At 42.4% G+C, this 14,011-nt stretch overlaps 1 protein-coding gene across 1 annotated transcript in view; it reads left to right on the plus strand.

The window, feature by feature from the left end:
* Positions 1-14,011, plus strand: part of BRWD3 (bromodomain and WD repeat domain containing 3) — a 178,121-nt gene that overhangs the window by 106,854 nt on the left and 57,256 nt on the right. Inside the window, exons 21-24 of the mRNA XM_079765731.1 lie at positions 3,028-3,177; positions 4,453-4,529; positions 6,245-6,413; positions 8,207-8,320. Coding sequence (XP_079621857.1) covers positions 3,028-3,177; positions 4,453-4,529; positions 6,245-6,413; positions 8,207-8,320 — 510 coding nt within the window. The remainder of the gene's footprint in view (positions 1-3,027; positions 3,178-4,452; positions 4,530-6,244; positions 6,414-8,206; positions 8,321-14,011) is intronic.

Consider the following 14,011-nt stretch of genomic DNA (forward strand, 5'->3'; position numbering starts at 1 on the left):
TAAGCTCCTTACTAGAACTCTGAGGCGAACGAACTAGTGACATAAGGAAGAACAGTTTTCTTCCTGGATGTAACCATAACTCCTAAAGAGTATTGTAGCTTCTGGAAGTCTAGGATGATTCTAATTTTATTTAAAAAATCTATACAATGGACAGTGAATTTTAAATATGTTATTTTTTCTGTATTGATAAACACGGTTTTAGGTAACTATTATAAGGTTATCTCTAGCTCTGGCTCAGTTGGTTGAGCATCATCCCATGCACCTGTAGGTCACTGGTTTGATTCCTGGTTGGGGCTCTATCTCCAATAGGGGACATGCAGGAGGTAGCCAATTGATGTTTCTCTCTCCCTCTCCCTTCATCTCTCAATCTAAAATCAATAAAAACATTTTTTAAAAGAATATCTCTAAATAGTCTTAGATCATTTTGCTGCACAATTTCATTTATGTTGAGATTTTGTTAGCTTATTTGATGTTCTCTGATAAGATTATTTTCTTAGAGATTTGGAAGGACTCATATCTATGATTTATATTCTTTTCTCTTACTAAGCTGATTTGTCAAACATCAGACTTGTCTGATACTAATAGATAGTGTAGTTGGGACTAAAAAACATTTTTATTTATAGAAAATGAGAAATACTTAAATGTAAGAAACTGGCCCTTTTATACTGATAAGACTTTTAAACTTATTTACTCCTGATGACAGTAGGGTTGTAGCTTTGACATGGTATATCAGTAATCTAAACTAATAAAAGGGAAATATGCAAATTGACCGTACCTCCAAGACAACCACAAATCAGGAGTGTGTATGCAGATTAACCCAACAATGATGGTGGGTTAATTTGCATATGCAGGCATGGAGTGAAGACTGAAGGCTCCGGCCCGAGCAAAGACTGAAGACTGAAGACGACTGAAGACTGAAGAGGCTTGGCTTCTCTGCTGCAGCCGGAGCGGAGAAGCCATGAGGCTTGGCTTCTCCGCTATGGCTGGAGCGAAGGCCTGGGTCCTGGGTGCCAGAGGAAAACCGGTGCTGGCAGCCAGGGGATGGAAGGCCTATTGCACTAATATTCATGCAATGGGCCTCTAGTATTTTATATTTGTAAAGGTTAGAATAAAATAGTTTTCACTTTACATTTTGGCTGTTAAAAATTAATTCTTTATTTTCAACTGTTTACTAAATGTAGTTTTTATAGAGCTAAAGCAGCCCGCACCCTCTCCAATCTGGGACCCCTCTCACAATCCAGGACTGCTGGCTCCCAACTGCTCGCCTGCTTGCCTTCCTGATTCCCCCTAACCGCTTCTGCCTGCCAGCCTGATCACCTGCTAACCACTCCCCTGCCAGCCTGATTTATGCCTAACTGCTCCCCTGCCAGCCAGATTGCCCCTAACTGCACTCCCCTGCCAGCCAAATTGCCCCTAACTGCCCTCCCCTGCAGGCCTGATCCCCCCCAACTGCTCTCTCCTACAGGCCTGGGTCCCGTTCCCCCCTAGCTGCTCTTCCCTGCAGGCCCAGTCACCTCCAACTTCCCTCCTGTGCCGGCCTGGTCACTCCTATCTTCCCTCTCCTGCAGGCCTGGTCCCCCCCAACTGCCCTTCCCTGCATACCTGGTCACCCCCAATTTCCCTCCTCTGCCAGCCTGATCACCCCTAACTGCCCTCCCCTGCAGGCTTGATCGCCCCCAACTTCCATCCCTTGCAAGCCTGGTCCCTCCCAACTGCCCTCCCCTGCTGGCCATCTTGTGGTGGCCATCTTGTGTCCACATGGAGGCAGCCATCTTTGACCACATGGGGCAGCCATCTTGTGTGTTGGAGTGATAGTCAATTTGCATATTACTCTTTTATTAGATAGGATAGAGGCCTGGTGCATGGGTGGGGGCCAGCTGGTTTGTCCTGAAGGCTGTCCCTGATCAGGGTGGGGATTCCCTTGGGGCAAGGGGCCTGTGGTGGTTTGCAGGCCGGCCATGCCCCCCAGAGACCCAAGTGGAGGCCAGGGCTGGCTGGTAGCCTGGGTTGCCCCAGACTACCCAAGTTCCCAACCCCTCCTTGAGTGGAGGCCAAGGCAGACTAGGACGGGCAGGAAGCTTGGCTTCCTCCATTGCCAGGGGGAACCCAAGCCTCCTGCTCACTCCAGCTCTGTGTCCGCCGCCATCTTTGTTAGGATTTATTTATCTTCTATAATTGAAATTTTGTAGCCTTGAGCAGAGGCCAGGGCCGGCCAAGGCAGGTGGGAAGCTTGGCTTCCTCCATCGCCGGGGGCAACTCAAGCCTCCTGCTCGCTCCAGCTCTGTGGCTGCTGCCATATTTGTTGGGATTTATTTATCTTCTATAATTGAAACTTTGTAGCCTTGAGCAGAGGCCAGGGCTGGCCAGAGCAGGTGGGAAGCTTGGCTTCCTCCATCACCATGGGCAACTCAAGCCTCCTGCTCACTCTAGCTCCACAGCTGCTGCCATATTTTTTGGAATTTATTTATCTTCTATAATTGAAACTTTGTAGCCTTGAGCGGAGTCCAGGGCCAGCCAGGGCGGGTGGGAAGCTTGGCTTCCTCCATCGCCGGGGGGCAACCCAAGCCTCCTGCTTGCTCCAGCTCCGTGGCCGCCGCCATCTTAGTTGGGTGAATTTGCATACTTGCTCTTATTGGCTGGTGGGCATAGCGGAGTGATGGTCAATTTGCATGTTTCTCTTTTATTAGATAGGATAGCTATGACATAGATACCTTGTGTCATCCTGTAATAAATTGTGAATAATATAATGATATGTAAATTCTGATTGGGTAAATTTTTGCAGCCCAGACTTTAAGCACTGTTTTTAGTTTGTTCACAAAGTTTTCAAAATAGGAAAGCAATTAATATTAATGGAAGGTGGATTATATATATAGTTAGGTCTTAGATTTTCTTTTAGGGGATTTATTTCTATCTCTTATCTTTATTCTCACACCACCCCACCCAATTTATTTGTGTTTTATATGTCTGTTAATGTATGTTCACTGAGACTTTCATTTTCAAAAAGTGTGTTTTACTTCTGTTTTACAGAATGACTACCAGCCTAGTTGTGGAAGGTCTCTACGAAGGACACAACGTAAGCGTCAGCATACTTACCAAACACGGTCCAACATTGAGCATAATTCGCAAGCAGTGTGTCAAAGTTCAGGTGTACAGGAAGATTCAGACAGCTCCTCAGAGGTTAGATATCTGATATTACTTACTCAATGTAATTTTTTGTTTTCTAGTTAGTATCATCACTTTGGATTTACTTTGAAGGGTCACTTCTTTAACACAAAATTATTTTAATGATTTTCTTATAAGAGAATTAATAAGGCATTTAATAGCAAATTTGAAGATTATATTAAATTCTTTTAGCTATCTCTTCTGACTTGTACCTAAGATACTGTCTTGGTTGAGGGTATCAAACATGCAAGCAAAAGTTTGGCTTTGGGAAAATGAGAAAAATTTCGTGACACGAAATCTGCCTAGAAATGGAAAGAAGTGGAATATAAACAGTGAATACTAGTTATACAGTCCCCGAACTGGTTGACTCTATAATCAGCTGAATGTACACATATTCTCTTATTGTTGACTTCACTGATTATGAACATTAGTGAGTGATGATTTTCTCAAACCTACCTTACTCATGGAATAAAGAGTATAGTAATTCTTGTCTTCATATTGTTCTCTTCTCCAGTCCTTTCCTTTTTATGCTCTTTACTGTAGTTATTAAGGAAATAATGAAGGTTTAATTATGCATTGGCAATGTATGGTACCTCATTCTTCTCTCACTACTTATAACTTTTTCACTCTTATCAATTATGTCCCTCTCGTTCCTACCCATGAAAATCGTGATCTGAAAAGATGACCATGTATAAAGTAATTGATGTTACTTTTTAATGCTATAATAGTATTGTGCTTGTGTTTTTAAAAAGAATCCCTATCTTTTTTAAAAAATATATTTTATTGATTTTTTACAGAGAGGAAGGGAGAGGGACAGAGAGCTAGATACATCGATGAGAGAGAAACATCAATCAGCTGCCTCCTGCACACCTCCCACTGGGGATGTGCCCACAACCAAGGTACATTCACTTGACCAGAATAGAACCAGGGACCTTTCAGTCCACAGGCCGACGCTCTATCCACTGAGGAAAACCAGTTAAGGCAAAGAATCCCTAGCTTAATAAATATTTATAGTTAAAATGTTTTTTTTTGGTCCAGATTCAGTTTAAAATAATTTCTGGGTTATGAGGCAGTTGTTGAGGATATAGATAAAACAAGATAGGCAGTGAGTTATTATCTAAACTGGAGATTGTGTACACATGGGTTATCTATTCCCTCTACTTTGGTTATGTACATTTTAACTAGAACATTTTGGGGGATACAGAAATTGTTATAAAACAAATAGTGTGTGCTAATTAACCATATGCTATGTAAAAATCATATATCTCAATTGCTGACTCTTTGTTTCAGGAGGATGAAACAGTTGGCACAAGTGATGCTTCTGTAGAGGATCCTGTCATTGAATGGCAAAGTGAAAGTTCTTCCAGGTAGTTTTAATGGTTTTGATTTGGTCAAAATTATTTGATGATTTCAACGTGTAATTATGTTCTTATAGGAATTTGGTAAGACTAGAGTTAAAATATCATTTTGTAGTAGAAAGAGTACAGTACTGGCCTGGAAGGCCAGAGATCTGCTGTTTTATTCTGGCTCTGCCAATATCTTTTTGAGCTTTGGTTCCCTCATCTGAAAAATAAGGTCCTTTATAAATCCAAGATTCTACATCTTGGCAGGCTCTATGTATTTATTTCAGTTTTAAAACAACTATTTTTTAACTATTTCTATTAAAGAAAAGCATCTTTATTTAAAGCAGTTTTTGTGATTTGGACTTTAATTTTCAATTCTGTTATGGGAAACTAAGCATTATACTTTATACAAGAAGCATTTCACTAAAATCACTTGGGTACTATCAAAATTCTATATTAATATGCTTTTTTTTTCTCTTCAGTTAGAATAGAATCAAACTATGCCATTTATAATGCTGTTTGATTATAAAATGACTAGAGGCCTGGTGCACGAAATTCGTGCATGGAGGGGGGTTGTCCCTCAGCCCAGCCTGTACCCTCTCCAATCTGGGACCCCTCGAGGGATGTTCCCTAAACGGGCAGTCGGACATCCCTCTCACAATCCAGGACTGCTGGCTCCCAAATGCTTGCCTGCCTGCCTTCCTGATTGCCCCTAACCACTTCTGCCTGCCAGCCTGATCACCCCCTAACCACTCTGCTGCCAGCCTGTTTGCACCCAAATTCCCTCCTCTGCTGGCCTGGTCACCCCTAACTGCCCTCTCCTGCAGGGTTGATCACCTCCAACTGCCCTCCCTTGTGGGCCTGGTCCTTCTCAATTGCCCTCCCTTGCAAGCCGGATGCCTCCCAACTGCCCTCTCCTGCTGGCCATCTTGTGGTGGCCATGTTGTGTCCACATGGGGGCAGGATCTTTGACCACATGGGGGCAGCTATATTGTGTGTTGCAGTGATGATCAATCTGCATATTACTCTTTTATTAGATAGGATAGAGGCCTGGTACAGGGGTGGGGGCCAGCTGGTTTGCCCTGAAGGGCATCCCGGATCAGGTGGGGGTTCACTTGGGGCATGGGCGGCCTGAGCGAGGGGCCTGTGGTGGTTTGCAGGCCGGTCACAACCCCTGGCAACCCAAGCGGAGGCCCTGGTATCTGGAATTTATTTTCCTTCTACAATTGAAACTTTGTAGCCTGGAGCAGAGCCAAGCCTGGGGCTCCCTCTGAGGCTGGCAGCCATTTCTGTTGGGGTTATAATTGAAACTTTGTTGCCTTAAGTGGGTGAGCCCAGCCAGGCTGTGCGGAAAGCTTTGCTTCCCCTGTTGCCAGTGGCAACCCTGGCCTGCTCTCTCAAGGTCCATCCTGCTGCCATTTGTTTGAATTTGTTTACTTTCTATAATTGAAACTTTGTAGCTTGAGTGGAGGCTTAGGCCTGGCAAGGGCAGGCGGAAAGCTTGGCTTCCTCTGTTATCTAGAAAACCTTGCTCTCTGTGGCTGTAGCCATCTTGGTCTGGGTTAATTTGCATACTCACTCTGATTGGATGGTGGGCTTGGCTTGTGGGCGTGGCTTGTGGGTGTGTCGGAGGTATGGTCAATTTGCATATTTGTCTATTATTAGGTAGGATTATCTTTCAATTCTGAGGCAAACCTGTTTTTTTCCTAGGCTTATTCATAATTTTGATTTACTTACAGTGATTCATCAAGTGAATATTCTGACTGGACAGCAGATGCTGGAATAAATTTGCAACCTCCAAAAAGACAAACTAGACAGGCAACACGGAAAATATGCAGCAGCTCTGAAGAGGAGAATTTGAAGTCACTAGAAGAGAGGCAAAAGAAACCTAAACAGACTAGAAAGAAGGTTTGTAAGTTTACAGGGTTTTATTGTGTGTGTTTTTTACCTTTAGTATTGGACTATTTAACATTAACACTTGACTTTCTCTAAAGAAAATATTCCACCTGAGAAATTAAAGAAAATGATTTTAAATGAGTTTAAAATAGAATTTTTGAAATTTTTCTGTTATCAATAGTAGAGGCCTTAAATATCTTCATTATTATTTTAATTGTTATTAAATTAAAACATTCACAATTGTTTGTTAAAATGTAATAAAGTTTTAAATAATAAGCCACTATAGTTTAAAGGTATTATTCTTTTTTTAAATATATTTTTATTGATTTCAGAGAGGAAGGGAGAGGGAAAGAGAGATAGAAACATCATGATGAGAGAGAATCATTGATCCGCTCCCTCCTGCACGCCCCACACTGGGTATTGACCCACAACCCAAGCATATGCCCTGATCAGGAATCAAACCATGACTTCCTGGCTCACAGGTCGACACTCAATCACTGAGCCACACTGGCTGGGCTAAAGGTGTTATTCTTGCCATGGCACCAGTCATTGTTTTTTCTATACATTTTTGACTTGTGAAATGAAAAGGTCTGATAAGTTTTAGCGGGCTCTTCAATTTTTTAAAGACTTTTAATTGATTCTTAGAGAGTGAGGAAGGGAAAAGGAGAGAGAGAGAGAAACATCCATCGGCTGCCTCCTATATTCTCTACAAGGGATTGAAGCTGCAACCCAGACATGTGCCCTTACCAGGAATCGAACTGGCACAGGATGACACCCAACCAACTGAGTTACACTGTCCAGGGCTCTTCAATTGTTTTATATAGTTTTACGTGAGGCCCAGTGCACAAATGCACTGGTGGAGGGGGTGAGGGTCCCTCAGATGGGCCTGTGCCCTCTCACAGTCTGGGAAGCCCTTGGGTGATGTCCGACTGCCGCAGAGGCAGGGGAGGCTCCTTCCACCACTGCTGCGCTCGCCAGCTGTGAGCCCGGCTTCTGGGAGCTCACTGACCACCAGGAGGAAGCTCCTGCATTGAACGTCTGCCCCCTGGTGGTCAGTGATAAGTTGTTCAGCTGTTCAGCCAATTTGCATATTAACTTTTTATTATATAGGAAGGATTTTACCTCAATGATGGTTTCTCTTTCCCATTATAATTTCATTTGGATGATATATAAACTTAATCTATGTAGTTCTTTTTTTTTTAATATATTTTATTGATTTTTTACAGAGAGGAAGGGAGAGGGGAAGAGAGTTAGAAACATCGATGAGAGAGAAGCATCGATCAGCTGCCTCTTGCACACCCCCTACTGGGGATGCGCCCGCAACCAATGTACATGCCCTTGACCGGAATCGAACCTGGGACCCTTGAGTCCACAGGCCGACGCTCTATCCACCGAGCCAAACCGGTTTCGGCCTATGTAGTTCTTTTAACATTAATTTAAAATGTACACATTTTATAGCCTGTTCCTTTAGTAGACAGAATTAGCTTTTTTATTATAACCATTTTATTGGTAAAAAGTTATTGTGACTTATATTTGAATTCATGTTGTATTCTAGAGACTTGTAAAATTTGGTTTTTAGATACTATATAGTGTCTCATTTTTTTTCCAGACAATTTAGCAACATATTAAGAACTCAGTTATTTTATAGGCATACAAGTTGTGCGTGATTAATTAGTAAAGGAAAATGTTTAAAATTTGTATATTTTAGTTTTTGTTATCAACTAATGTTTTTAACATTCTCTACTTGTAATTTTTATACTGCTGTTCTACATTTATTGCTTATATATTTGTGAACTATATTTTAGAAAGGAGGGCTGGTTTCTATGGCAGGGGAGCCCAATGAAGAATGGTTTGCCCCTCAGTGGATCTTGGATACTATTCCACGAAGATCTCCATTTGTCCCACAAATGGGAGATGAGGTAATTGTTACCTGTTAAAACCCTTTTCTTTTAGAACCTCTAGAACACTCACTTTAATCAGTCTTAGGGCATTTATATTTTCAATTCTATTATAGTTATGTATACACTGTCTTAGTTGCTCTGTTCAATTATACATTTCTTGTGGACAGTGACTGAATCTTAATCTTTATATTCTTTGTAGGACCTGTGAACATTAAGATAAATTGATTGACTTCTGACATCATGAAAATAATTGTCTTTATTTTTATCTTAATTGCCACTTAGCATAATTATAGTGGAATTTTTAGTCCTAATTCCAATTCTAATATTGTGGTGTTTTTTTTTAAAGAAGCCCATGCTCTAACTGATAGAAAATATAGTAGAGAATAATTAACTCCATTTTGATGATTAGGGGGATGTCACTTCACAAACAAGGCCTTCTTGCCAAGCCTATCCTATCTAATAAAAGGGTAATATGCAAATTAGACATCACTCCGCTACAAAATGGCGACGCCCATAGCCACAAAATGGCGCGCCCAGTGCTCTCAGCCCCGCCAGAGTCCCCCAGTCCAGCCCCGCCAGAGTACCCCAGTCCAGCCCCTCCCGAGTTCCACAGTCCTGCTGGGAGGCACTCGCGCTCCCACGCAAGCGATCAAGCCCCATGCACCGGCCGGTCCCCGCCGCTGCCAGCCGCCAGCAGCCGGGGTGTGCGGCTGGCAAGCAATCGAGCCCCACACACTGGCCAGTCCCCGCTGCCGCCGTCCGCCATCAGCCGGGGTGTGCGGCTGGCGTGCGGCTGGCAAACGATCAAGCCGCACGCACCAGCCGGTTCCCGCCGCCGCCGCCCGCCATCGGCCGGGGTGTGCGGCTGGTGTGCGGCTGGCAAAAATCAAGCCCCGTGCATCGGCCTGTTCCCGCCGCTGCCGCCCGCCATTGGCCGGGGTGTGCGGCTGGCGTGCAGCTGGGAAACCATCAAGCCCCACGCACCGGCCGGTCCCCGCCGCCCGCCATCGGCCGGGGTGTGCGGCTGGTAAAGATCAAGCCCCACGCACTGGCCGGTCCCCGCCACCTGCCAGCGGCCTGTGACTGGGGTGTGCAGCTGGGAGGCGCCTGGAGTGTCTGGCCAGGGGTCATGTGGGATGTGCCCACTCGAGTAGCAGATCAAGCATGGCTGCTCCATGACCTCTGTAGTGTCTGGGGCTAAGCAGGGAGGCTGGAATGTTTGGGCCTATGGGCCCGGCCAGGGGCCGTGGGGACCAAGTGGACAGGCTGGATCCACCTACTCCAGTGGCAGATCCAGCCTCATTGCTCCCCAGCCTCTGGCATGTCTGGGCCTGTTAGCCCCTCCATGAAGCTGGATGTTGCTTTCAGGGGACACACAAGTGGGCGGGGAATTGACTCTGGGTCTTCTGGCACAGGGGGACTTGATGCTGTGTCCCACTTTGTGCTGGCCCAGACTCTGACAGCAGAGAGGAGGAAGTCCCACCCCCATCGAATCAGCCAGAATCACCCATTGGTCAGACAGCTCTCAGTGGCCTGACAGCCATCTGACAGCAGGGAGGAGGAAGTCCCACCCTTAGAGAATTGATCCTTGGTCAGACAGCTCCCTGCCACCTGACAGCCAGGACTCGCATTCACCTGACAGCAGGGAGGTGGGACTATGTCTAAACATCTACTATTGAAACAAGGTAGCTCTGCAGCCGAAAGAAGCCGGCGTTATCGACAGAAAATGTCTGAAGACCAACGTGCTTCTGATCTTAAAAGAAGGCGGCAACTGCAACAGAATGTATCTGAAGAGCAGCTATTGGAAAAACGTCGCTCTGAAGCTGAAAGAAGCCGGCGTCATCGACAAAAAATGTCTAAAGATCAACGTGCCTCTGAACTTGAAAGAAGGCGGCAGTGTAGACAGAATATGTGCAAAGAACAGTCATTAACAAGTACTACCAATACTGGTAGGATCTGCCTTCTCATAAAAAATGGAGTACATGAGGATGCAATTCTAGAACATAGTTATGGTGCAATGACTATTAGATGCCAATTTTGCCTATCACTAAATTTCTCTGATGAAAAACCATCTGATGGAAAATTTACTCGATGTTGTAGCAAAGGTAAAGTCTGTCCAAATGATATACATTTTCCAGAATACCCAGCATATTTAAAAAGATTAATGACAAATGAAGATTCTGACAGTAAAAATTTCATGGAAAATATTCGTTCCATAAATAGTTCTTTTGCTTTTGCTTCCATGGGTGCAAATATTGCATCGCCATCAGGGTATGGGCCATACTGTTTTAGAATACACGGACAAGTTTATCACCGTACTGGAACTTTACATCCTTCAGATGGTGTTTCTCGGAAGTTTGCTCAACTCTATATTTTGGATACAGCCGAAGCTACCAGTAAACGATTAGCAATGCCAGAAAACCAGGATGCTCAGAAAGACTCATGATCAACATCAATAACCTCATGCATGAAATAAATGAATTAACAAAATCGTACAAGATGCTACATGAGGTAGAAAAGGAAGCCCAATCTGAAGCAGCAGCAAAAGGTATAGCTCCCACAGAGGTAACTATGGCAATTAAATATGATCGTAACAGTGACCCAGGTAGATATAATTCTCCCCGTGTAACCGAGGTTGCTGTCATATTCAGAAACGAAGATGGAGAACCTCCTTTTGAAAGGGACTTGCTCATTCATTGTAAACCGGATCCCAATAATCCAAGTGCCACTTAAATGAAACAAATCAGTATCCTGTTTCCTACATTAGATGCAATGACATATCCTATTCTTTTTCCACATGGTGAAAAGGCTGGGGAACAGATATTGCATTAAGACTCAGAGACAACAGTGTAATCAACAATAATACTAGACGAAATGTAAGGACACAAGTCACACAAATGCAGTATTATGGATATCATCTCTCTGTGAGGTACACGTTCAATCCTATTTTAAATGCAGGAAAGTTAACTCAACAGTTTATTGTGGATTCATATTCAAAAATGGAAGCCAGCCCTGACCGGTTTGGTTCAGTGGATAGAGCATTGGCCTGCAGACTGAAGGGTCCCAGGTTCGATTCCGGTCAAGGGCATGTACCTTGGTTGCGGGCACATACCCAGTAGGGAGTGTGCAGGAAGCAGCTGATTGATGTTTCTCTCTCGTCGATGTTTCTAACTCTCTATCCCTCTCCCTTCCTCTCTGTAAAAAATCAATAAAATATATTTTAAAAAAATGGAGGCCAATCGGATAAATTTCATTAAAGCAAACCAATCAAAGTTGAGAGTTGAAAAATATAGTGGTTTGATGGATTATCTAAAATCTAGATCTGAAAATGACAATGTGCCGATTGGTAAAATGGTAATACTTCCATCATCTTTTGAGGGTAGTCCCAGAAATATGCAGCAGAGATATCAGGATGCTATGGCAATTGTAATGAAGTATGGCAAGCCCGATTTATTCATAACTATGACATGCAACCCCAAATGGGCAGATATTACAAACAATTTACAACGCTGGCAACAAGTTGAAAACAGACCTGACTTGGTAGCCAGAGTTTTTAATATTAAGCTGAATGCTCTTTTAAATTATATATGTAAGTTCCATTTATTTGGCAAAGTAATAGCTAAAATTCATGTCATTGAATTTCAGAAACGTGGACTGCCTCACGCTCACATATTGATATTAGATAGTGAGTCCAAATTACGAATGGAAGATGACATTGACCGTATAGTTAAGGCAGAAATTCCAGATGAAGACCAGTATCCTCGACTTTTTCAAATTGTAAAATCAAATATGGTACATGGACCATGTGGGATACAAAATCCAAATAGTCCATGTATGGAAAATGGAAAATGTTCAAAGGAATATGCAAAAGAATTTCAAAATGTGACCATTGGAAATATTGATGGATATCCCAAATACAAACGAAGATCTGGTAGCACCATGTCTATTGGAAATAAAGTTGTCGATAACACCTGGATTGTCCCTTATAATCCATATTTGTGCCTTAAATATAACTGTCATATAAATGTTGAAGCCTGTGCATCAATTAAAAGTGTGAAATATTTATTTAAATACATCTATAAAGGGCACGATTGTGCAAATATTAAAATTTCTGAAAAAAATATTATCAATCATGACGAAGTACAGGACTTCATTGACTCCAGGTATGTGAGCGCTCCTGAGGCTGTTTGGAGACTTTTTGCAATGCGAATGCATGACCAATCTCATGCAATCACAAGATTAGCTATTCATTTGCCAAATGATCAGAATTTGTATTTTTATACTGATGATTTTACTGAAGTTTTAGATAGGGCTAAAAGGCATAACTCAACTTTGATGGCTTGGTTCTTATTGAATAGAGAAGATTCTGATGCACGTAATTATTATTATTGGGAGATTCCACAGCATTATGTGTTTAATAATTCTTTGTGGACAAAACGCCAAAAGGGTGGGAATAAAGTATTAGGTAGACTGTTCACTGTCAGCTTTAGAGAACCAGAGTGATATTACCTTAGACTTTTGCTTCTGCATGTAAAAGGTGCGCTAAGTTTTGAGGATCTGCGAACTGTAGGAGGTGTAACTTATGATACATTTCATGAAGCTGCTAAACACCGAAGATTATTACTTGACGACACTATCTGGAAAGATACGATTGACGATGCAATCGTCCTAAATATGCCCAAACAACTACGGCAACTTTTTGCATACATATGTGTGTTTGGATGTCCTTCTGTTGCAGACAAATTATGGGGTGAGAATAAATCTCATTTTATTGAAGATTTCTGTTGGAAATTGCACTGAAGAGAAGGTGCCTATGTAAACTGTGAAACGCATGCCCTTAACGAAATTCAGGAGGTATTCGCATTGCATGGAATGAAATGTTCACATTTCAAACTTCCGGACTATCCTTTATTAATAAATGCAAATACATGTGATGAATTGTATGAACGACAACAGGCAGAGGTTTTGATAAATTCTCTGAATGATGAACAGTTGGCGGCCTTTCAGACTATAATTTCAGCCATCGAAGATCAAACTGTACACCCCAAATGCTTTTTCTTGGATGGTCCAGGTGGTAGTGGAAAAACATATCTGTATAAAGTTTTAATACATTATATTAGAGGTCATGGTGGTACTGTTTTACCCACAGCATCTACAGGAATTGCTGCAAATTTACTTCTTGGTGGAAGAACCTTTCATTCCCAATATAAATTACCAATTCCATTAAATGAAACTTCAATTTCTAGACTCGATATAAAGAGTGAAGTTGCTACAACCATTAAAAAGGCCCAACTTCTTCTTATTGATGAATGCACCATGGCATCCAGTCATGCTATAAATGCCATAGACAGATTACTAAGAGAAATTATGAATTTGAATATTGCATTTGGTGGGAAAGTTCTCCTTCTCGGAGGAGATTTTCGACAATGTCTTAGTGTTGTGCCACATGCTATGTGATCGGCCATAATACAAACGAGTTTAAAGTACTGTGATGTTTGGGGATGTTTCAGAAAGTTGTCTCTTACAACAAATATGAGATCAGAGGATCCTGTATTTAGTGAATGGTTAGTAAAACTTGGAGATGGCAAACTTGATAGCAGTTTTCATTTAGGAGTGGATATTATTGAAATCCCCCAGGAAATGATTTGTAACGGATCTATTATTGAAGCTACCTTTGGAAATAGTATATCTATAGGTAATATTAAAAAT

This window comes from Cnephaeus nilssonii (genome assembly GCF_951640355.1).
Source record: "Cnephaeus nilssonii genome assembly, chromosome: X".
NCBI classification, from domain to species: Eukaryota; Metazoa; Chordata; class Mammalia; order Chiroptera; family Vespertilionidae; genus Cnephaeus; species Cnephaeus nilssonii.